Genomic DNA, 25992 nt, shown 5'->3' on the forward strand with positions numbered 1-25992 from the left:
CCTAACAGAGGTTCAAAATATAATATGTCCAATAAAATCACTTTCGAATAAATATAAACAATACATAAATAAACTAAACGTAATTTTAAAATGCAGGGCACAACTTTAACGAGAGGCATTCGACACCGTCGGATGTTATCGAAAGAAAAAAAAAGATTTTCCTCTGTTAGATCGGCCGAACATCCACGAATGTCGCGCCCGGTTGTGCGTCGTCTCGCCGTGAGATGGGAGGAGCGTACGCAAGCTGCTGTTTTTTTTCTTCCGCGACAGCTGTCAAAGATGCTGCGTACTCGTGTCGAGCGGCCTCGTCTCCCGTTACGAGGCAACGTCGTTCGTCGCGAATCGTCTGTGATAAGCGCGGAGGCGTGTGTACGTGCATAATCGCGATGCCTCGCGTACCGCGCTAACCCGCGACGATACGGCGACAGCTGCCGATTACGCGAGAGGATAACCTCTCGGTCGCCGTCTTTGTCCGCGAAGCTCGAGCAGGGACCTTTGCCAGATACAGGCGGAATCATCGCGGAACCGTCACGGCCTGATCATGGCGTGCCTGCTGTTAAATCAGGAGAACGTTCATCTGAAAATACCCTCGGTCGACACGGTGGACGGGGTCACGTATTACTGCATAGAGGTTGCAATCGCGTCTATCAAATGGACCGTCAAGCACAGGTAACATTGGCACTCGTTTTTACTCTCCTCGCGAACGACAAATTCGTTTCGTTGTTATTATTATTTAGCTCGAAACTTAACTCTATGTATGTGTGTAAGAACTTCAGATTATATCTTACATATCTTTATAAGAAGTATAACGTTAGTTAATTCAATTAAAGAGAAGCGCAAAATTTATAGTGTGCAATAAAAATATGTGCAAAAAGGGGGAAAAGAAAAATCTGTAACGTCTCTTTGTGTCTAAAAGGTACAGTACGTTTGCAGCACTGCACGAGAACTTTGTCTCCAAGTATTGCGTCGAGAAGGACATTTTACCACCAAAAAAGCTCATAGGCAACAAGTGCGAGGTTTTCGTGGAGAAGCGTAGACAGAGTCTCGAGATATATCTCAACGCTGTTTATAATTACCTGAAGAAAGCGATGCCTAGAGAACTAGCCCTATTCCTGGATCTACACGAGTACGACATATATTTTCTGGTGCAAAGCATGGCGTTGGAATTTTTTGTAACAGGCGACACTCTGCTACAGTCTTCGACGAGTCACAAGTTCAATCCTATACAGGTATTTAAAACCAGCTCGGTTTCGATAAAGATTTGTGATACAATGATGCCAATCTTTTACTATCTACCTTTTTATTTTCAGCTGTACGCAATCAGTGAAAGATTAAAGCAACCGTGCCCATTGTTAGAAGTTGTGGATAAAGAATACGACTTCAGCCACGTTTTGGATTTTAATTCTCGTTTAACCAGCCTCACGATCGAAGGAAGTTCGGAGCCTTACAAAACCAGCAACATCTATCCGTCCTCTCTGTCTATCGATTTATCCACCTTCAAAAATGTGCGGGACCTAACGATCGATCGTTACCCAGTCGACAAGATTTACAACATGGGAAATCTTCGGGATACCGTGACCACGCTGACAGTTACCAACACCAAGCTCAGGAATATCGTTGAACTGGCCATGTGCGAGGAGGTTCACAAGAATATCGAGAACGCTAATGACTCTCACGTATGGATGAAAGTGACGCACTTGAACCTCAGTGACAATCGCATAGAAGTTATAGACGAGGCGATTAAACTGTTGCCGCACATAGAATGCTTGACGCTGAACAACAATCACTTGTCCGAGATCTCCAACGCGACGCTGTTGCCGAGATTGTCTCAATTATACCTAGCATCAAACAATTTTACCAGTTTGCCGGACGATCTCCATACGAGACTCGGATACATCGTTTACATCGACTTGTCGCAAAACAAACTCACGTCGCTCACCAGCTTCTCGAAACTGTATTCGTTGGAAGGCTTAGATGTGAGTTGTAATCGTATCGAGAAAATTGAGGAGGTGAAACACATCGGTCACCTGCCCTGCCTAGAAAACCTGAGACTAACGGGCAATCCGGTATCGACGATAGTCGACTATAGAGTAAAGGTACTGGAGCCGTTTGGTAAGAGAGCTGCCGACATATGCTTGGACAACGAAAAACCAAATCAAAAGGAACTCGATACCGTATCGGTTCATCAAGCTTTGCGCATCGCGAGAGAAGGTAAATCACCATCGTTCACTGCGTCTGACGCGCCGCTGTTTTCCGCCGAGGTTCCAAGTATATAAAAATTTTAATCGTGGTTCTCTTCCTCTTATCGCGACGACCGTGTTACATAAGGAATGTAGATACAAAAATGTTTTATACGGTATGTAGATTTTATCATTACGAGACTGATCCCTTCCTCTTAGTAAAACAATGTTTTTGGTCTCGATTTATTGTACATTTGCTAGTTTTATTCCTACAATTTAAGTGGATAATATGTAAGAATGTTTTTTATTTCTACCATGATTCTTCAAAGAACATACCAAAAGTTTTATAAAGTCTTCGTGTCAATCTCAAGTATAAATCTGAGATAAAAAATCGCTTTTAAAAATGCAACAAACACTTGCTTTTAAAAGCAAGTAAAACTACACGTAATCCATGATAAAATTACGTAAATATGTCATCTAATTAAATGAAATTTGTAAAATTTCCACTATTTTATACATATCATGTGCATAGATTTTTATCAATAGTCTAACAATGAATTAACCCGCGCATCCATTGTATTTTATATATATAATTACCGTTATCACTGATTGATATTACGATCTTGCCGATTATTTGTTAGAGTTAGTGCAAATAAATCGCAAGTTACATTTATTCTGTGAGATAATGTTTAAATCTTTTCAATTAAAAAAACACATGTATAACAATTTTATAATAATTTAACATGAAAGATTCATCTATGTATAAAAAAATATTTTGTTAATAAAGACAAAAGTCTGTGATAATATATGTATCTCGTTATCAATGTCATATTGAAAAATTTATATTATATGTATCTCTCAAACCACTTTAAATTTAACTTCGAGCAGAATATTACTTACCTATTTATTGGAAAGGGGGGCATAATTATTCTTACATATTATTTTTTTATCATCAGGAACATATAAATCCGTACACTGTTATATTTATGTCATAGATTTTTATTTAAATTTGTGTTCGCATTACCTTTAAATGTTACGTTTTGTCGTATGTTTTGTGTATGTGTATGTATTTTGTGTTGTGTATTTGTCGAGTGTATATTGCGCATATTTCAGAAATATTAAAATATTCATAAATAATATCAATATAATGATCATATATTCTAAGCATTGTGTTATAGTCTTTTAACGTACACCTAAACTAACACGTACATAAATTAACCGTTACAAACGGTCATTTTCCCATTGATTTATGAGCTTCAATTCGTTGATACGCAAGTGCACAAGTAAGCAATACAGCTCACAGCTTCTCAAAAAAAGTCTAACTAAAATACATTGTTTCAAAAGGTAATGCACATTTCTGAAAAAAAAATTATGCTAGTTCTACAAGGGAATCGGAAATATATTGTATATCAAAGGAATAAAGCTGCTTCGTACGAAAAAGGAAAAAAAAAAAATATTTTATCAAACATTTTAGCTGACTTTTTTCACATTTGCAACACTTTGAAATTGCTCTACGTTTGATTTATCCTTTATGTAATGAAAGTCGCGACATGCACCAGACACTTGGCGCGGTCGCTTTTTTTTCTGCTATTCAATTAAAATTGGTCAAACTTTTTCGCGTGAATAATCAATTTCTTTAAGTTACTATAATAGGTAGTAGTAAAAGAAGGATATAAGGACTTACGAAGAGAAGGTCGAATCTGGATAAGTCGGATGGTAGTGGGAACGGGAGGAATTCGAGGCAGAAAATTAGAAATCGACTTTCCGCAATTCGTCACTGAGTTTACTGGTGTGCGATCGGGATTAACTTCTCGCCCGAGCCAATCGCCGGTAAGGGCGCCTCCACGGTAAGGACACCGTCCTTACTCAGGGACGACTTGATGCTCTCAGGATTGGTTCCCTTCGGCAACAGGAATTCCCGGTTGTATTCCCTGTACACTGATTTGCTTTCCGTCTTCTCCTCGTGTTTGGCGTGGACCTGGACAAACGAAAATTGCATTGCGTTAAACGCTGAGAGATGACAGTCACACGATAACTTAAACTTTACAATTATCGCTGTTCACATTAATTCAATTTATTAACAATTAAATGTAAGTGAATTGCATGCGATCGCAAGGCGTTATGTAATAATTTTATATAAGGCGAGTTTTCCATTTCATTAATTAATCGATTGCATTATACATGCAAATGCTTTTACAGAGCAAAGTTACATTTGATGCATAATACGATTAGTCAATCGATCGATCATTGAAAAACTCGCCTATAATTACATCATTCGATCATATAATCAATCAGAATAACTACAAATTAGATTACATAAACTGAGTTTAACCATTTTTATCCTTTACTTTATATATGTAATAATTGTGAAATATCTATGCGAACAGAGGAAGAAAAAGAATATTTTTAACAGAAGTTAATTCCAGACGATTGCAAGCAACCCTTTTAATGCGGCAGCTTCTGCCACCTTGAAACTAAAATATATTGTGGCCGGTAGCCAAATTATTCCATAGTACGGTAAGTTTATTATTAGCATCAATTATTATTGATGTTAATAGGCATTAACATTTTGCCTGCAATTTGTTCACAGAATGTATGCGTCATGCGTGCTCGCTGACGTGAATTTACAAGCTCTCGTTAATATTCGCCTCGCGCGCGCCTCTAAAAGTACATACACACATCGCGATTGATTTTTGTCATTACGAATGCATCGGAGTAACGATCCCCCGATGTTGCTTCTTCTTCCTCTTCGGTCACACGTCATACGTTTTTCTGCTGACGTTATCGAGGCTCTGAATCGCAGGAATGGCAAGAATTATCGCTACATCGCGTACGAATTTCACGAGTGACAACTACAAGGACAGATACGCTCGATGAGTGTCCTTCGTGACTCTCTAACGAGCAATTTCCCTGAGCGATCTGGAAATAGGGCAACGAGAGTACCCTGTAATAGTGACCGTATTACTCATGCGTTCGACCCATGAGTCACGCCGCGCCCGCTACGTTCGACCATGCGTAGGTTTCGTCTCCTTAGTAGACGCGTAAGTTAGTACACTGTGTCAGACATCGATCTCGTTTTTCCACCCGCGACTAAAGCGTACGCACTGGCTCGCAGATGTACCCGAGATATCGTTTTTACATGAAATAAGAGACAAAAACCTGTATTTCGTAAAAACGATTTTTCCAAATTTTTACAAATTCCTAAAATGCTTCTATCGTTATTATTTTTCAGTCGTCTGACACGAATCTACAAAAATACTGCGAAATTATAAATTGCATAATTATAAATTTTAATTAATTTTAAAAATTGATAATAAAATATTAATACAAAAGTAAATGTATACACTGAGAAAAAAATTGTCAATTTGAATTTTTTAACTCAATTAAATTTCTTTAGTTCAAATATTTTATATAAGTCAAATATATAAATACTTGAACTGAAGAAACTTAATCAAGTTAATGACTTTTTTTCTCAGCGTAGAGATATAATGGAATTTATAGTAATGTAGTTTCATTTTGCAAAAAGGATATTTCTCTTTCGAGAAAAAAAAAATTAATAAGTTTTCACTCAAAAAATTCACAATAAAATATTAATTATAAATAAAAAATAGATACAATAAAATTTGTATTAATACACTGAGAAAAAAAATTGATTGAAAAACTAAAATATTTAGTTCAATATGCACCGACTAAATATTGAGTTGATTTAATTAATTCTTAGATAAAAAATTGGAATGATTAATATAAACGAACTACATCTTTTTTCGTGCAACTAAATAATTGTTAAATCAACCCAATGTTTAGTTGTGCTAAATATTTTAGTTTTTCAAGCAATTTTTTTTCTCAGTGTAGGGTCTCATTTTGTAAAATGATGTATTTCCCTTCAAAGAGAAAAAAAACTGTAGTACAAGTAGTACTGTACAAATAGTACAAATAACTATATGGTCACGGAAACTCATTAAACGGAAAATGAGACCGGGCTCTCGCCGTGAAAGAACCGTCGTTCTACACAATGAAAGTGGGTTACGAGAGCCACGACACAATCTTGTAAGACGCCTGCGTCTTACGTTGAGCCGTGGAAGTCGTAAAAGGGGTCGAAACGCAGCGGGAACGGGGAAGATGGCGGAGCGTGTACCGCCATCGCTTCTCCACCTTCTACGTCGACGCGAATCGATATTTTCAAAGCTTATCCTTGCGAGTCATCCTTCCTCGACCCTGTCTCTCCCGCGAGCTATCGTCCTTCTTATTCCGCAAATTCTTGCAAGGAAAATAAATAATACGAAAAACGCTTCATATCCCAGTTCTTCGCGATATCCATCTTGAGCTTCGCTGTTCTTCGCGACTAGAGATTCTATCGAGCGCTCCTCCTCCGTTGACTCAGCGATCGATGAGAATTTACATTTTATCACGAAACGGAATCGCCGCTCCGTATGTGTGCGCGGATATTTCTTTGTACGGCCCGCGTCTCGAATTCTTCAAATGCAACTCGCTCGTGTGAGTTGCACTGCGCTCATTATCGTTCTTTTTTTTTCTTTTTTTTTCGTCGCGAAGCAGTTCACCTAGATTCCAGCGGCGAAAAAAAGCGCCCGAATGAAATATGCATGAGGTACAGGTCGGCTTATTTATCAGGCTCCGGCGCGTATCGCGCTCGTTACGCGCCTTTGTCCTTTCAGAGCATTATCTTTTTATCGCCGTCTCAGACGCGGTTCGCATTAGAATATCTTCATAGCACTTTGACGGATTTAAGATTAAATTTCTGATTAAAACTGAGTTTATATGCGTGGATCGTGAAAGATGCTCCGATAGCGCGCTGTCGCTGCTCGAAGACGTGCGAGGACTGCGCGATTCGCGGATAGCGCCGCCATTGAGTTTCGTGTAAACGGGTGTTATTACGGAGTTGTTACATCATGTTAATGGCGAGTTCGATCAGCGACGTATTTAGAAATCGCGGAGCTTGTATGACAGCGCGAAGCGAGAGCGATTCGCCTTGAAGAGAAGCGGTGGCGAGTAGGTATGTGTTGACTCACGTGATCAAACAAGAGTAGCACTGCTTTTGTGACGTGTACCTAGCGAAGTATCCTAAACTCGACGTGCTTTATTTATAACACTTAAAAAAAAATCTCCTTGATCTTTAATAATATTCCAAGAAAAAGCAAAGTTCAATCAGTTAATTAATTTTTAAAAAATACCAGTTTACCTAGGAAAATCTCCCTAATTTTTAATGCCGAGTATTTTTAATATTAAATATTCCAAAAATGCTCAATTAAATTGATTAAAATTTGTTAAAATCGTAGTTTAGCTCCTTAACTTAGGTACTTCAAGAAGGAGCTTAATTAACTAAATCTTTGTTAATTTTGAGAGAGAGAGAGAGAGAGAGAGAGAGAGATGCTTCAGAAAATCTCCCTAATTTAATTAAGTATCTCCAAAGAGGGCTTACATAATTGACTAAACTAAATGCCTGTTAAAGCTGTATTTTCGATGCCTTAGAAAATCTCACTAACATCAAGCTTAATCTCAAGTTTGATTAAATTAAATTAATTAAATATCAAAACGATGCCTGTCTCAATTTTTTAAAAATGTATCCTGTACCAAGAAAAATATTTGAAACAGTCAAACATCCCGAGTATGAATCAACAATTTCGCCGATTCCTACTATCAAATCGCAACGTTTGACTTGCCGCGGGCCGTGATCTTCGCCCTTCATCTCTAATCGCGATGATATCTCTTGAAGCGTGTCTTCGACGGCTTTGTCGCACGCGAGAAAAATGCAGGTGCAGGATACACGGGCGCGCCCGTTAGTGCATGCGACAAACAACATCAAAGGTAGAGTACGCGAAGCGATAGGCGAGGCTGACACCGTGCTAATTGCATTACGTAAAAGCCGTTAATGAGTTGGACACTCGTTCGTTTCGGTTCGCTTCTCGAACATCCTCCACCGCGTTCGCGTCGACAGCGACGAGAGAAGGTGAAGAAGAAGAAGAAGAAGATCGACTGAGAACCTTGCCGAGCGGGTCTACCTGTCATCGTGCGCGACACAATGCCAACGAACGAAATGAGCCTTAACCTTGCGCGGTGCTGAAAAATTCGGCTGACACTCGACGCGAAATCTGCCTCTGCATCCAACGCGCATCTCTTTCCTCTCCTGCTCTCTGTTTACAGTCGTAAGACTCGTAGCGGATTCGTATTTGATTTCAAGGCGCGCGTGTCGCCTTGCATAATTCGCAGGTATGAATTCCTTGGCACCGCCTCGTGGTCGGTCGGCATAATAAACGGATGTAAAAGTATCCGAGATAACGAAGGCGGCTGATGTAATTAGCTTCGCTGACCTTTCCTACCTTCTTGCAAAATTTACTCTACAGCTAATGAAAGGAAAAGTAGTGGCTCGATCAATTCTCGTTGCTTAATAATTCTCACCGTTAATTCTCTTTTCTTAAGTTCGCACAACAAATTATTTCCGCGATCTGAACACTCGAAACACTTTTCTCAATGATTTGCCGCTGAAGAGAAAGAGAGAAAGAGAGAGAGCAAATTTCTTTTAATCACTCGGCTGCCTCACGAATATCTTCGATAAATAAAAATATCTAGTACCTAGATTTTTGGTTCCAACGAGCAGGTCGCGAAATGGAGTCTCACGTGACGGCGGTTATTCGTTAAGGCAATTATCTTGTTGCTACGTTCTTCGGGTTTATCGATCGTGTCGACTGTAAAAGAGCAAAAGCACCACGAGGGGAAAAGCGTGCGCGGGTAACCCTAGACCCCGGCGAAATCGAGAGAGAAAAAGTAAGAGCGCGAAGGAGAAAATGAAACGGAAAGACGAAAAGGAAAGAGACGCCGAGAACGAACTGCGGTAACCCAACTCCTCGCAGGATCTAAGTTTTCACGGCGGATATCGTCTTACGAGAAACGAGAATTACGCAACCCTACCAACTGTAACCAACTAGTCATTGGAGCGTCCGATTTGCCAAACTTCAGCACCCCCGATCTGCTCGACTAGCTCGGCAACGAGATCTGGGTTACGGCTAGGTACGCGCGATGGGACTCATTTCAAGTATATTATAGAATGTTTCAGAAACTTTAACGCTTAAATTTTTCGTATTAAGATTATACAGGTTGTACCAGAAGTAGATCAATCACAGTAATATTCTATTAATATTTTTTTTTTGTTTTATTGCACGGGGGTTTCAAATATGCGCAAAAACAATCTTTGCGTGGAAAAAAATTTGTGTCAAATCAACAATTCATTGTTTCACATATTAGCAAGAATAAAATCTTCTTGGATGAATTTATAATCTTAAACGAATATAATTTGTTTGCATGAAGAAGCAAAATTTAATTTTTTTCTGTTTAAGATTTCTTGACGTGATACTATTTTTTATCTACGCAGTCTTTCTTTCGTTAATTTAAGTACAATTATATCTAAAAGAAAAAAATTAATAAAACGTATTACGATTGACTTCTGGTACACTGTATTGTCATATTTGCATATTTGTAAATAATCTTATAGTACATTTTTATAATTACGTTTTTCGCTTGCAAAGGAGGTTTGCACTGAAATATACGATATCGATAGTTATCTGTGATAGCTGCTCTTCGAAATTCGGTGCCGCGATTGTCGAAAATAACGTAAGCCGCTGGCAGCTCTGACTCACAAACTAAATATAACCGTGAATTTTCATGTTCCTACTTCTACTTCTGCTTTTGCGCGAATGAAAACAGACCCCGAAGTCTTTCGAAAGTTGATTAAAGCGCCCATATATTATCAACTCGGGACATTTAATAAGACGCTCCTCCACGATGAAGACAAAAGATCATATTTCCGATACGTACGAAGCCTATCAATTACGCGATATACAGAGTACCTATTACAACTAACATGAGGCTTCGATAAACTTGGTATCTGTCCCTAATGAGATATAATCATCCAACATATGGATTTAATTAATCATCATTTCTCGTATTTTTTCAATCGTCAACATTAAATAGGCATCTGACTTTTCTTACAATGTACATCCTTCAATTAAATCTCTGTCGAAATGTCCAGCATGAATCTGCATACCACGTGTTGCGATAGGCACGAGAAAGGAGACGAGGATACACGCTTTCTCGCTGCTTCTGCGATGACGTCAGCCGGTTGTAAATTCATCTACTCTACTCCCGTACACAGTAGTCCGGCCCGGCCTATTCGTCCTTCGGAGCACGTCCTTGGTCGAGCCCTTTAAGGTCCGCTCGCGCTGCGTGACCGACCTGAATTCGCCAGACCCTGACCACGTTGTGCGACAGGCGGAGTTTCGAATTCTCCGTCGTCGCCGTCAGATCCCCGCCCGGCGAATCCGTTTATGGGACGACCGCGACCGCTCCCATTGCCCTCGGAATTATATCAGAGAGAAGGACCGCCGTATCACGAGAATAAATGATCAATGTTTTTCTGACTGGAATCGGATTACTCGAAGAAAGAGAGAGAGATTGAACGAACGAACGAACGAAAGAAAAATTGGGTTGGCCCGAACTTACGGAGAATAAAACAGATGCCGAGGTGGATAAAGAATTTATTCGAGCGTTGATATGTCGACGACCTCGTTCGAGAAAGATAAGAAGACGAATGCGAATAGGGACGGACGAATCGAAAACGAGAACGCATCGCTTCGAATTGAAAAGGGGGGTGTAACAGACAATCCACGGGAGACAGATTGTTTTGACAGCCGCGAAGCACTTCCACCGAGCTACTACTACGAACTACTTGAAACCAATGCTAAGAAAAACAATGGGAAAGCCATCTCTTTAAAGAGAAATCGACCCTCCAGTCTAAACAAACTCTAATTGAAGCAGAAGCGCAACAGATTTTCGGAGCGTCCAGCTTTAGAATCAATGATTTTTAAGAGGTCGTGAAGTAAAAAAAAAAAAAAATAAAATAAAATGAAAGCAGTACGCTCGATCAGCGATTTATCAAGCAAATCGTCAGAATAATGCCGTGTCTTGTTTCTCGCCGAGTCTTGTATCATTACGATCGTTCTTCCATCGCGAAGAATGAGAGTGCAATGACCTCCCTCATCATCCGATCTCCGCGCATAACGGTAGAGAAACTTTTGCGATACCCGTGCCCACGAGAAAGATGGGGGAGTACTCGATTTCCGCTCTATTACCTCTCTCTTATCGAAATCAATAGCTAATACCACGCTTATATCGCGATTAGTTTCGTATTGCAACAAGAAAAGACGGATATCGAGCATCTTCAATTTTCTAAGCCCTTGTGTCGTGGGAACGCAAGCGATCGATCGCTTGGCGCGTGCACAAACATTATTTTTTTACATTAAATTTACTAAATTTAACGTTTGCATAAAATTACGTTGCCTGTCGTGTCGCTTCTGCCGAAACGTATTAACACGACGCGTCTCTTGTGTAATTCATAAGCGTAATCGCGCCGCCATCCCGCATCTCGCGTTCGGCTTGTTTGTTCACAATGGCCGAACATTAATCCGGTCCGCCGGTATGACGACTGGCGTGAATTTATTTTCGGCGACGGTTATTTCCGTCCAGGTCTCGCGGCGCAAGAACGTTAGAGAAGGATCTCGAAGAGACGCGCGTAGAAATTCCCCCCGAGGAATTCTCGCTCCGATATTTCATTTCCTGCCGTTAAAATTTTAAGTCTTCGTCACGGCGACGCGAGAGAGAAAGAGAGAGAGAGAGAGAGAGAGAGAGAGAGACGCAAAAATTCGTCGAATTTGTATCAATTGACACGACTGCATTCGAGTGGAACGAGAGTCGCACGTTGCGCGAAAGCGAGAGTCAATTGCGTCGAAACCGCGAAACGAAATGAGACGTTGCTTCGAATTATACTCGGCGAGGCTGCCTTTCCAGCGAGAAATGACGTAACGCAATCAATTACAACACTCGACAATGTTCACAGTTCATAAAGATCCGCAAATAGCAACAAGTATTCCGCATGTTCCGTCATTCCATCCCGCCATGCAAATTGAGGCCAAGAATATATTTTAAATGCAAATCTTTTGAAAGATCTTTACACCGTATGACTAAATTTACATTTATTTATTTAACAATCGACTCGAAGAGCAATAACTTACGATTCTTTAGGTTTTTTCTATTTAGCATGAGAAAATAAAATATAGGAAATGACGGTACTCGGCGTCACTTATTACTTGACGAGCATGTTGACTATAGATTATGAACGAGAGGCGTAAATGAATAGTCTATTAAAAAAAAACTGTTGTTCTGCGCAATTTGCGAGTAATTAACTTCGCTTTATGACAGAGCACGTTGCGCGTGACGGACAACTTTGTGTCCCGCCAATTGCGCAAAAAACTTGAGCCAGATTTGCACCTTGCCAAGTTGTGCAAGAGACCGTCCCGGCGAATATCGCGCGCGCGTGATGAGTCAACCGTGTAATAATTTCGCGTTGCCAGATGAACCGGGAGAAATCGCGCGGCAGTAAATTGAACGATTCAGGCTCTGAGTAACGACTATTATCCGAATAAATCAATTTACTACTAAAGATAGATTCCGACTTATTAAATATTAAGGATAATATAAATAGAATTGAATATTCAAATTATTTTCAACACTAAAATCTTTTCTACAACGTTCATCATATGTTCGACAAAAAAAAAACGATTGAATCGTTATACAGCTTCACGGTCGTACTCTTGAACTTCAACCGCGATGATTTCACTCACCAATAGCTTGTTGTCCACGGTCTTGACGACGATTTCCTCGGGTGTGTATTGCGAAACGTCGAAGCGCAGCTTCAGCATCTTGTTGTCACCCTCGTCCTGGATGAGGGGACTGTTGAGGCCGTCCAGCCAGGCATGATCGTGCTGAGGGCTCAGAGAACTGCTGTTCTGAGTGGACTGTTGCGTGGTGGTACTGCAATTTGAAACAAAAGTCTCGATTATCGCCGACGGTCGTTGCTCGTACGTAAAGTCTAAATGAGATGTCGGGAACATTGATGCAGTAATGAGCGACGCCGGGCGTCCGTTAACGTAAAACCTGTTGACTATTCTACAGCTGGTGAACAATGTGAAACCTTACTTACGATGTCGATGGGCGAAGAAATCAAATAAATACACGCAGAGACTGACATTAATATAAAATATGTTAATATTAGTTAGCGCTAAAAAGGTCAGCGTATTTCACGTAACCATTTTCGTTACTCGTACACGCAGAAATAGATAAAGTGAAATGATTATAATAAGAAAATCGAGCTACTTATTTGAAACGTTAATTGGCAATTAACGCGCTTTGCCTTTTCTAGCGTTAACTAACTGGTGTTACTATAACTCTTACACGCAGCACTATGATCTACTACAGCAGAACCGTGAAGAACACAAGATATATGTGTGAATAGTGTCAAGAAGGGTAAAATGATATCATCGTCTCGAATGTGGGGTCACAAAACGTGCAGACATTTGTTCGTTCGTTGCTCTGGTGCGATTGCAATTATATTAACCCTTCGTAGAAAAAAAAACGCTATTAATTTTTAAGATTTAAATCTTTATCCTCCAATACATTTACATACGTTAACATTTTGATGTAACGCGACAAATATAAATTTGATAAAATCAAATGATTCATTAACATTGGAAAAAAAAAAAAAAAAACTGATTAATTAGCAATAATTAAATCCTCGATTTTGAAATTTTCAAAGATCAATAACAATTTGCTTTCTTCTTACCTAACCAGATCCGAATTACTCGATTATATCTTGGCGCTCTAAATCGTTAACTCCCACCTTATTCTTCAAATTCATCCTACAAAGGGTTAAAGATGCAAACTCGAGAAATAAACGACACAGTGCGGGATAAATAAAACTCTGGCTGAAAAGTAACGTAAGGTGCGATCTAATTTAACTACTACTATATTAAAACGAAGCATCGATCTACTTTGTCCTCCGGCAGGCTTTACAAATTTAATCGGGGATGCGCGCCTTCGTGACGCTCAACATCCTTCCGATCCCATAGACTGATCGTCCCCTACATCGATCGACTCGTTTTCTCGTGTGCTTTTCTGTGAGCTTGCTCTTTTTTTTCTACGATAGAGCATCACCTTTTGAAGCTGTCGAACGCGGACCGCTTCGACGGTGCTGCAGGGTCGACCTTGTCCCAACCTTCGCTCTTCGAGGTCGTCGACGTGTGGTGCTCACTGGTGCTCGTGTGGTGCCGACTTCATAGTTAGTCACGTGCCAATGCAGAGAGCCATTCAGAGTTGGCGAGACGGTAGTCGAGCGCAGGAAGAGGGATTGTTGTTATTATTATATCGATTAACTCTGACGGTTATACGGAGTCATCCGAATTTAACTTTAATCCGCGGTTACGTGATCTTTCGCTCTCGTGTGTTTCTTGGCGGTACAGTTCGATTAATCTTCGCCCCGCGATTCCAGACTGGGTTTCACCAGCGATTAGCAGTTTTATTCGTCGGATGGTTGTTAGAACTTAGATCCTTTACAAAGCTTCTGCTTTTCACTAATGATAAATAATTCTTGTTTGCTATTTATATCTTCATCAGCCAGCACCAGTCCTTTCCGACGAACAAATAGTCGAATCTATTTGAGAAACTAACTTTGGTCATGTAAATTCATGACTGTCTACTTTTATTGTTTTAACAACGACTGTTTAACTGTTCGGAGTTTGTTCGCCGTTGATGAAAACCATTCTCGTTAAAATTATACCAATGTATATCTCGAATTTTCTTGATCTCTAATTTCTGACAAAGAAACGCCACTTGAAATTATATATAAAAATCATTAACGGATTATATTGATAAATTAAGAATGTTTTCGATAAGAGCGATAAACTTATTTGCACCAAGAAACAACGAGCGAGCGACGTTCCAAGCAAAATTGAATTGAAATTATGTACTTTGCTCTGCTATTACTTTTATCATATTTTTATCTTCTTGCAATAAATTTCATTTCAATTGGTTCAAAAATGCTGACGTGATTCCTTAAAATTTTCAAGTTGAACTGCGAAAAAAATAATTTTAAAAGTTTTATTATTTTTTTTAATCACATTTTCATATATTCTTAAGACCTCGTATACCGTAAATTAGAAAAATGAATCATAGAAATTAGCATTAAAACGTGTTACGGAATAGAAAACATATCGCGTCTATGTACCAGAAACAACGCAACCAATATCTATCGCAAATCTAAAATATTCACGAATGCTGGAAAATCGCTTCGAAAGAAGGATAAAAAGCAGTAAGACAATCGACACACGTCAAACACGCAGCAAATTAATAATGCTATATAAATGCTATATACAAATTATTCGTACAACTTAAGAAATTAATAAGCGCACTCGGCAAATGCATAATGTATAAATCTTATCCGTTCTAGACTTACGTAAAAAAATAAAATGAAAAAAATAAAAAAGAAATGAATATTCTGTTTACGATGAAACGAAAATTTCCCGAACGGGCACCTGCGTTTATCCGGATGATCCTTCTCGACGCGAGAACGCAACATTATTAATTACCGCCGATAATCGGCGTTAAACTTATTAAGCCTTCCTCGAGAGAACACCGATCGATCGTGAGCGTGCTTAAGAACGGGATTATTTGTAGCGTCGCGCGAAATAACATCGAACTAAATATCACGATACCGGAAGCGTCTTGCCTTGTCTTCGGAAAGGTCGTCGACCTACTACCACGGAGGAGACTATAAATAGTATGCAATTACGTCGTCGCAGCCGTACTTGCAACGAGGGTGATCGTGATTTCTCAAGTCACGTTTGCTCGTGTTACCTTAGCTCCTATCTCGTAAAATTAACTTTGACTTAACCGCGAAACAATTCTATTGCGCCGCTGTTTTCCAGCCTCATTTATCGTTCCTCGAAATTGACACAAGTTTCGAGGTAAATCTTGGTAAGTTAGGAGAAAAGCCGTAGCTAACAGTAACATTCTCTCTAAATAGCAGCTATGAATTATTCCTTCGTGATCGTAACTCTTCGTATAAACGTGAAGAGATGATTTATCGTGATACACAGATGCAATGACAACGCTTTTACAAAATTTTCATGAAAGCCACGAAAAATGTCTCAGTTATTATTACGCATTTCCTTTTAGGTTTTTCTGACGGAATATTTTGCCCTTCTAGGAGCAAAAATCATATATTTTAAAGAAATGCATGAATATCTTCGACAGAAATTAGTGTTCAAGAGAAATAAGATCGTGCACGACATTCATAAAGTTTCATGATGGTCGAATAAATTCTATGTCAGAGTAAAACGATTCTAAGAACGAAACGTCACTATATCCCGTCACGCGACATACCGTGTTTGGTAATAATAACGATTATTTTCCGCGCTTTATTTCCTTCGTGCGTATAGGTATCGAAGAAAAAGATTAATAAATCTCTTCGATAAATTGGCTGCCACGCTACTTTTCGACAAATCTATTATCGAGAATGCATATGCACACACGCATGTGTGATTTATACTTTTTACAGAAATCCGAGTTATATATTATCATTAAATTCTGATCGAATCTAGACTCGTAACATTTAAATATCACAAAACGTTCCGTCAACGGGAAGCGCGAAAGGGTTCGAGTAAAGTCGCAGGAAAGTTGCGTGGGAAAGAATAAGAGAGAAATGCGGTAGAGAACAATTATGCCAGACAAGAGAAAGGTCGGATCTCGTCTCATGAAGTCGAGGGAGGTCAACCGTAGCGCGCAAGCTCTTACAAAACCCGGTTCGTCGGAGTGAAAAGGCCAAACGAGTCGCGGATCACGAAATAGTAAATTTTAACTTCAATCCATCACATTGTTTTGCACGCCTTCGTGCCGTAACAACCGGTTTTTTTATCACTCATTTAATCAATTGGATGTAACAAAATTAATTTAAGAAATAATAAAAAATGCATTACAATGATTACATTTTATTTTTATAGTGAGAGAATATTTTAAAACAAAACAAAAAAAAATTATTTTCTCGGCGGCGAGTTCTAATAGCTTGTTTACTCGCAGTCAAGTTAAACATTTCTTAATCGAAATATTTATGTAAATAAAATAAAAAAATAATTTTTAATCAAGTATTTTTTCCTTACAATTCTAGAAAATGTTATATCATTTTTTCATTCAAAATAATCGGATTTTTTAATTTAAGAAAACAATTTAATAATATTATTAGTTTATTTGCAAAATTTAAACGTAAAAATATAATACAAAATTATATAGATATTTAAGATAATATTCGTATATTTTTACTCAAAAGTAAATATTTTAATTTTTTTTTCATAAAAAAATGTTTTTCTCTTAGTGTATATGTAATAAGTAGGAAGAAAAACGTTTTATTAAAAAGTTACAATAAAGGATGTTAAACACGAAGCATAGTAGCTCATTGTTGACTGTAAAGAGTAAGTCAGCGGTATTTATCTTATCTGTTTATTCTACCTACTTACTACTTGAAATCGCAGAAAATGATTGGTATAACTTGTATCAGTTTCTAAGTCTCGTATCAGCACAGCACAATTTTAAATAAAAATATCAGCTCGAGTTTTCCATTGCAGAAATTATAAAGCCATATCCGTGTATTCTTCGCTCTCATTTCTAACGAGACAGAACGTAACAGAAATGTAAATATTATTACAAAAATTTTAAATAAAGAAATATTTTAATATTGATTCAATTATAAAAATAAAATACGAGAATATATGTAACTTTGACAAATGTCTCTATAAAATTAAATGTAATTTGTAATAATAGAGTTATGACTGTAGCAATTATTATTATTATTATTTGTTATATCTCGATTTGTTCGACGAACATGACAAAGAATTCATTATCCGCATCGTAAATCATATCTAGCTAACTAACTCTATCGAATAAGATAATCAGCACTGCGAGCGCGTTTTGGCGGAATCATATTTAGCTATTACACGATGCCAATGGTCGACCGGGAGTCAATGAATCGCTTAACTCTCACAGGCAGTCATCGCCGGCACATTGTGTAACAGAAAGACCATGGTTGTACTACGAGACAAAAGAGCGTGTGTGTGGGAAAGTGTGCGAGTGAGCGGAAAGTGAATCTCCCTTTGGCACGCATGCATCGCGTTGCACGAGCCTTCGATCGCGATGCCTGCCGACAGTACGTCAGTTTATCCGCGAAAGTTCAAGCATGAAGTTTAGCATAGTTCACCAAAGTCAATTAGCAAGTTATTGCCCTGCCTATATAAGAGGTAATTTCCTGTTGCTGCTCGCATCTTGACGCGCTGTTTGAAGGTCCGCCCCCATCTATCCGGAAGCATCAGAAAGCTACTTGCTGCGCAATATCAAATCTATGAAACTTTTATCTCGCGTATCTTCGTTTCGAGCAAAAAGGTAAAGAAGCATAATGTTGGGAATGGCACAATTATCGATTTCCTGTCGCGAAACGTATCACAAGTTACCTAATATAAAATAAGAAATTTATATCTGTACACGTCAAAAGATATTTACTTTTTTTAAAATAATTCGATAAATTTACTAGCATTGAACAATTCGAAAACTAGTCTGTTCTAGCATTTCCTGTTATTTAAGGATCAAACGTATGATCCCTGCAAAGTAAATAAAATTTTGAAATGTGTTAACGTTTAAAATAAGCTATAAACATATGAAAGTTGTATGAATAAGATATTTTTATTTAATAACATGTTTTAATTTACTCGATTTGTTATTAAAAATTAAAATTTTTTACAAACTTAAGAAAAATCTCAATTTTTTGTGTAAGTACTTTAAGTACTCAAGATGATTTATACAAAGTTTCATTGTGATTGTCTCTTCAGTTATTTCGTAAATAAATAAATTTTGTTTATTTTACAGAATTGATCTCTGCGCCACAATGAAACTTTATACATAAATTATCTTAAATAATATTTAATGTACTTACATTAAAAAATTCGATTTTTTTTCATTACTTCATTATTAATTATATTTTTATAGACCACATGTTTACCTCTTATTGAAATAACTTTTTAACCAATTAGGAAATCACCGTCAAAATTTTTCTACTATTTTCAAACGCAATACAAAAAAATCGGTAACTTTTTTGCATAATCTTAATGTTTTGAGAGACGTCCTATACATCCTTAATAACAAAACTCATCGATGCGGAATTATTAAATCTCGTCACGTTTCTAAACAGTGTTCCGAAACATACGAATTATTAGTGAAGTCGAATTCAAGTAGTGGCGAGGAATAAAAAGAATCCGAACAGGTGCACGAAAAGTCGATAACATCTTTATATATCGCTGTCTGTATATATTGCTGTCTATCCATTAGACAGGCCGCAGTCAATACATTAATAACACGTCCGCGTCGAAGATGCTGCAGCACTCCGCGTTATGCGCGCTCGTCTATTTGCGGTAACCGTCCCTGAACATAAGAATTACGTCAGGAACACGTGATTATCGGACCTGGTAATGGACCATATTCACCTCCCACGAGTGATCCATCGATCGTCACCGAGCACCTGCTTAGCGCGGCGCGTATTTATAGATCGCGTCAGGCAGGATCCTCGTGTCAATGATGACACGCGTGTCTCTCGAAAGAGTCTAATTATGATTTATAAGATATGTATTACAAAAAAAAAACATTGAAGAGAATCGGAAAGAAAGATTATCACAATTAAACCGACGAATTGCGATATATTTAAAAAAATATACTTCTAATCGAGAAAATATAAAAATAATCGTACAAAAATAAAATCGATCGAATCAATTGAATGATAAAATATTTCGAACTCGATTCGCCAAGTGATGAAGCCTGCCGAAACGGATCTCGATGACAATCGCGCAGAGCAACATACCGAAGCTTGATGACCGTCTTATGCGCGGGGGGATAGAGATCCTCGTTCGGGATCATCGCGGTGATCCTTGCCGGGGTGGGCAGGCGGACAGAGCTGCTCTTGCACAACCGAGCCGGCCGGACTCGCTTTAAAGCGCGGACTGCGCGACCGATGCCGCGGCTGCCTCGGCGATGTCGTAAAAATTACTGCGTAAAATCGCTCGTCTAGGATCCCTGCAAGCTCCTCACCTTTCCTGCGCCGCGATTTAGTGCTCGGTTCCAGTGGGGGCACGATTCGCGATCGTGCAACGCGATACAATGTCAAGATCGCGTTGACGTAACATCGTGATGCACCGTAAAAAGATGCATCTATATATTGAGTACTCTCGAGTGTGTAAAAAAAAAAGAAAACAATGTTAATTCACTTCGGCACACGCGCGCGATGCGGCGATTGCATCATGTGTGTATACATCGCGTCCGCTACGAGGATAACGTAATTTCAACGCAAACGCAATTTTTAACCAGTGTTTATTTAGGAAACGAGTATACGGACTCGAGAGTACGTTGACTGACTTTATTTTAAGCGGACAGAATCCCGGAATTTAACGCGCATTGTTCATTCTTTTTTCACGCTTTCCCATCGCGCTTCTTCGAATGAGTTGTTTTGAATGGCGACAATGCTGCATTCAGAAGATGTGTGCGGAGGTGTGCGTGTACCGTCAAAAATGCGGTGAACGCGTTCGTTGTGCGTATAACGAGACGCATGCGACGTAATTGCGTAATAGACATCGCTTGTAATTTCGCGTGCGACACGTATGCATGCAGTTGCGTTTCCCACATTTAAAAAGTTCCGGGTTTAACGAATGCCCCTGTCGCGTGACGAAACAATCAGCATTCGCCGCGTAAAACTCGAGTGTCTGATAACAATAGGCCTGTTTCCTTCTTTTTAGCCGTTTAACTTTTGCACACAGTTCAAAACCTCACTCTTTTTCTCTTCAATGAAAAGAGAAAGAGGAACGATGAACTGTGCAAGAAGTCGAGCTAAAAGGAACACGTCTATTTAAAGCTGTAAGGGGATGCTAAAGTCATCCTTTTTTACCGACCAAACGTTAATTTTCGGGCACGCCGTTCTTCTAATTGCATTTACAGATTTAAAAATCCTTTTCCACAATTAAAATATATACAATAATGTATAACGGACGCTATATAAGGATAAGAAAAACAAAAAAAAATTGAAAATAATTTTCCAATTTTTTTCGTTTTCATTATCCTTATATAGCGTCCGTTATACATTAATGTCTATACTTTAATTGTGGAAAAGGATTTTTAAATCTGTAAATACAATTAGAAGAACGGCGTGCCCGAAAATTAACGTTTGGTCGGTAAAAAAGGATGACTTTAGTATCACCTTAGAGATTTCATATTTTAAACGTTTGTCCATTTTCATCGATATAACTTTAATTCATCACTTTAACTTAATTTTTATCCTTTTCTGGTTCTATGAATTGATAAATTGAGCCGAGATCAAAGTTAATTTACGTTTGGTGAAAAGGGATACAAATATTTAACATTTAAATGCCGTTTAAAATTAAAATATTTTTAAGTATTTTATACAAAAACAGAAATAAAATATTTTAATAGTATCTTAAAATTGAGTTTTTTTTTAGCGTAGGGAATCTCGTTGGACTACCGATCGGCGAAGAATGAACATAACATAATGTAAAATGTCGTACACGACCGTGTACGACAAACATTGAGAATCATTAGTGTCGAAAAGGTCGGCGATTAGAATACGTGCACGCTCGAAGGCAAAGATAGGCTAGAGTAGATTCGAGCAACTTGTTCTTTTTTTAACTTGTAATGTTATCTCATAATTCTTTAGATATTTATTTCGCTAAAAGTGTCAGCTGCCCTTTGATACACGAAGAATCGCTGTTTTCTTGACGCCAAACCGTTATGTAAGTTCAAACTGACTGCATTCGAGCAGCTTAATCTCTTGTTGCTTTTTCCTAGTATAAACCGTTATGTATTTCACTAATTATTTTATAAAATAATTATCTTATATTATCTTGCCCTCATTAAATTTTTTCCTGCCATTATTCCTGTAATCATATAAAAATTTTGTAATGTGGTTTTGACTAATTCGATCCGGGTAACAATGTAATATTTGCCAGAAGGAACGATGCGCGAATGAGATAAACTAGTAAAAATAGTATTTTGCGAAGTATAGTTAATGGTATTGTTTAGCTTAGTTAAACACATTGTCAGGCGCCTTCGCGATAATTAAGGAACTACATACATTCTGAATTTTCGAAAAATCGTATGTTATTTTTTATATTGAAAATAATTGTTTATAATTTTAAGAATATGGGACACAAAAAATTAATGCAAAAGCTATAAAAATAACGAAATTAGCAATGAGCAATAATGTGAGCGTGTGTACGTTCGAAAAATCATCAATTTCGTTGTTTTTCATCAATATCGACTTGAACAGTTTTTAATATTTTTCCATGAAAATTTGAGTAGTTATTCGTAATAAAATTCTCTATCGACAGACGGTCGTTTTTTTTAATTTTTTAATTAAAAAAGCTTCTATACACAATTAAATTTCAAAATGTTTATTAAAAATCGACTTTTTCTCATAATTGCATAAATTTTGTATTTTTCCAAAATATGAAAATATTGTTCCACTGTCCGTTGTCACATAATCGTTTTATGAGCACACATTGTAATTTTACATATGCGATGACCTCACAGGTCCGGAATTATGCCGAGCGTGAAGAAAAAAATTTTTTTAATGGATGCTGGAACGGCGCCAGAGAAACGCGTTTAAATAATTTGGACTATAAAAATAATCCAAACAATATTTTATTATTCCTTTACATCAAACGTGATCTTTCTCTCAAATTAATTAAAACTTATTTCATTTCCATGGAAAAAAAAAAACCGACAATAATCTTTCGACGTCGCGAGTAGCGCGTAGCCTCTTCCTAAGCGATTTCGACGACCAAGTTACACGTAGCCGTGGCTAACGAGGGTATGCAAATTTCCGACGCACGCACTCGCCGGAGATCATCCGTTTCGCTCCGCGCGTTCGAGCCGCCAAAGGGGGCTCTCTTGGTCCGCGCGAGTGTAGTGACGGAATCTCTATAAATAGAAATGCGCGAAACGGCCGTGTATCGATGCAAAAATGCAGAGCCAATATGCGAATCGTCTCGGTGACCGATTCGCGTTCTCCACGCGAGTATTGCCTACCGTTTATGCGTTGACGGCGCTGACGACGGCGTTTCATAACATGGCGTAACTACACGTTTTCACGACAGCTCGTTCGTGTCCTACGGATTTTCTGCACGGTGACGTTTAAACGTCTTTGAAATTATTAGTATGAGAAGTGGAAACGCTTCGAGTTTCGGCAGGGCAGCGACGACGTAAATTTAATCAGGCAAATGGACGATTCCACGTCTCTTGACACGATTGAGCTACAAATGACGTCATCTGCTTTTCTACGCCGCGCTGTTTACCCTTTCGTCAAAACTTTGCTCGTCTTCTCTCGTGTGCGGCCGAAGATATTTTTATTACAGTTTTACAAGCTCGAAAAAACCCTGAGCTTCTAAAAATTTTTCAAATTTAACGGAAAAATTCACCTACAACCGAAAAAATTCGCAGAAAAATTGAAAACTTCGGTTTTCGCTTCTCGAGCCTTTGAAACAGTAATCTTTATATATTTAACGTTATATAACAGCGCTCCTTGGAAATCACGATCATGAATCATCGTCTCAAGATGTTGAAATGCACTTGTGCACGATAACGCGCACGATCGATCGGTAGATTGGCAATCGCTTAATCGCTCGAATCGCGAAACTCGCGTAGCACAAAAATACAACAGCTGTCGGTCGATCTTTATCGCGGGAAAAGAAAACACATTTCTTTCATTCCAGACGTACTTATCGCAAATCGCGATACGCGGATCTTCGGCGACTACCAATAATCGTTGGATCGCAGTAATTTCAATGCCGGATGCGCCGTGCCAAACGCAACAGAATTCCTCTCGGTAAGAAATAAAGCGGATGTAAGACCTGCCGCATACTGATGCGATCGAGCGAAAACAAGAGAAAAATAATCGACGTGAGGATACGAAGGTCGCTCGCGCAACTTCTCCCTAATAATCACCTCTCGCGCGGAGTACCGCGACAGATCAAATATCAGACAAATTAGATTCGCTCGCACGTTTCGAGGTAGCGAAGGATCGATACCGTCAATGTCAACAGCGCCAGTATTGACCGCGACTTGCACTCAAAAAAATGTTTTGCACGTTTTGCCGATGTAGGTAGGTAGATTTCCAGGTGTCATAAAACTTTATTGCTATTTTTTTGTATTTGCTAAAATATTGTTTGTCACGTATAAAATTTCCCTATAAACGCGTAATATTTAATATTAAGTAAGTAATATTCTAGGTAATATTGTATCAAATAAAATATTAAATAATATTTCTGAAATATTAATGTAAATGCTTTTTTTTATTAAAGTAAAATAAAGTTTATGCAAAAAATAAAATATATAAAATGTCGTGCAACATAAAAAAATAGATTTTAAACATGTCATTTGTTATTAATAATCTTATTATATATTTCAAGAAATATTTTCCTTCAAATCTTAAAACTGTATAAATATTTTTACGACATTCCACGAATAATAAAGTAACGCACTAAGAATATTATGTAAAGTGGACATATAATTCCATGATATTAAAAAATATTAATTAATATTCTCGAAATATCGTAATATTATTCTAATCTGTAATAATTTATCATATTCTAAGAATATTATGCGTTTATAGAGTTGCAGCAGCCACATTTGCAATCTTTCTAGAAAATTTGGGTCTTATTGCCAATTATAGTCAAATTTTATAACAAGTATGATTGGCAACACGAGTAGGCGCCATAAAAAAAAATGTTCTTTCTGAATAGTTCTTTTATAAACAAGTTTCAGATATAAATTCCGTCTCTGTTCTTTCATAAACATTTCAGATATAAATTCCGTCTCTATTACCGAGATCAAACGTATGCGATATCATAATATTTACTAATTGCATTTATCTACTCTAATTAATTTTTTGCAGCCAACAAATTGTGGCTGTATTTGCAAGACCATTTTTTCGAGCACGCGCTAATTTTGATCTATCTTCTCTCTCTCTTTCTCTTTGTGCCGATATACGTAATTCCGTTTACATTCAATTTTCCCGGAAAACGATTTCGAGATGCGATGTATACAATACGTTGGCTCGTAAACATAAGTCACCGGTCACCGACGCGAGCCAAACGCTATCGAACATTAACATCCGCGATCGAAGAAGCTTCCGAAAATCAATGCGAAACACATAATAAATTTGTTGCGTATGTAGAGAGACGCGCGAAAGGGAGAATGTAACCGGCGCGGCGCGTCTGCCGAAAGGTTAGGAATCTCTCTCTCTCTCTCTCTCTCTCTCTCTCTCTCTCTCTCTCTCTCTCTCTCTCTTTCTCGTCAGGAGAACGTACCTGGTGGTGCTCTTGAAGAAGTTGTTGCTCTCGCGGTTCATCAGCTCGCTGCGGAACCGCGACATCTCGTCCTCCATCTTCCTCATCTCGGCGTCGAAGCGCTCGCGTATGTTGGAAAACTCGGTGTCGATCACGCTGAAGTCACCGAGTTTGATGGGAATGTTGCGCTTGATACCACTGTCGGCCATGTTCTCCGCCTGCAGACTGCACTCTCTCGTGTCTCTTGTCACTGCGTATTATCACTCGACTCGAGGACTCGCGCGTCTCTCCGTCCGAACTACGAACGACCCTCTCGCTCGCGAGAATACAGAGGAAACCGGTACGTCACACACACGTGTCGCACACTCTCGCTCCTGTCTAAGGAATGAGCGCCGCTCGCCGGCGACCCCTTATAAATACCCGGCGACGCCGGCGAGAACGTTCGTGGTGTTCGGCCGCGCTCGGCCGCGCTCGGCCGCGCTCGACCGCCCGCCTCGTGACCGCGCACGCGGTCGCTCGCGACGGAC

General features: G+C 38.6%; 2 protein-coding genes across 4 annotated transcripts; one reads left to right on the forward strand and one right to left on the reverse strand.

Moving 5' to 3' along the window:
• The first annotated feature begins 247 nt into the window (after positions 1 to 247).
• Positions 248 to 3549, forward strand: LOC105199042 (nischarin). Its single transcript, XM_011165949.3, has 3 exons — positions 248 to 669; positions 917 to 1229; positions 1311 to 3549. The coding sequence occupies exons 1-3, from the start codon at positions 542 to 544 to the stop codon at positions 2274 to 2276; spliced, it is 1407 nt and encodes a 468-aa protein (XP_011164251.2). The 5' UTR covers positions 248 to 541; the 3' UTR covers positions 2277 to 3549.
• LOC105199144 (alpha-crystallin A chain) lies at positions 3250 to 25871 on the reverse strand. Of its 3 annotated transcripts, none has more exons than XM_026133127.2 (4): positions 25487 to 25870; positions 14238 to 14354; positions 12869 to 13058; positions 3669 to 4158 (listed from the first exon to the last, which is right to left on the reverse strand). In XM_026133127.2, exons 1-4 carry the CDS (start codon positions 25672 to 25674, stop codon positions 3964 to 3966), a joined length of 690 nt encoding a protein of 229 aa, XP_025988912.1. In that variant the 5' UTR covers positions 25675 to 25870; the 3' UTR covers positions 3669 to 3963. The 3 variants fall into 3 exon arrangements, with proteins under 3 accessions (XP_025988913.1, XP_025988912.1, XP_025988914.1); XM_026133129.2 differs by lacking the exon at positions 25487 to 25870 and adding an exon at positions 19975 to 20134; XM_026133128.2 differs by lacking the exon at positions 14238 to 14354 and having other exon boundaries at positions 3250 to 4158; positions 25487 to 25871.
• Between the last annotated feature and the right edge of the window lie 121 nt (positions 25872 to 25992).

Source organism: Solenopsis invicta, chromosome 2 (assembly GCF_016802725.1).
Source record: "Solenopsis invicta isolate M01_SB chromosome 2, UNIL_Sinv_3.0, whole genome shotgun sequence".
Lineage (NCBI taxonomy): Eukaryota > Metazoa > Arthropoda > Insecta > Hymenoptera > Formicidae > Solenopsis > Solenopsis invicta.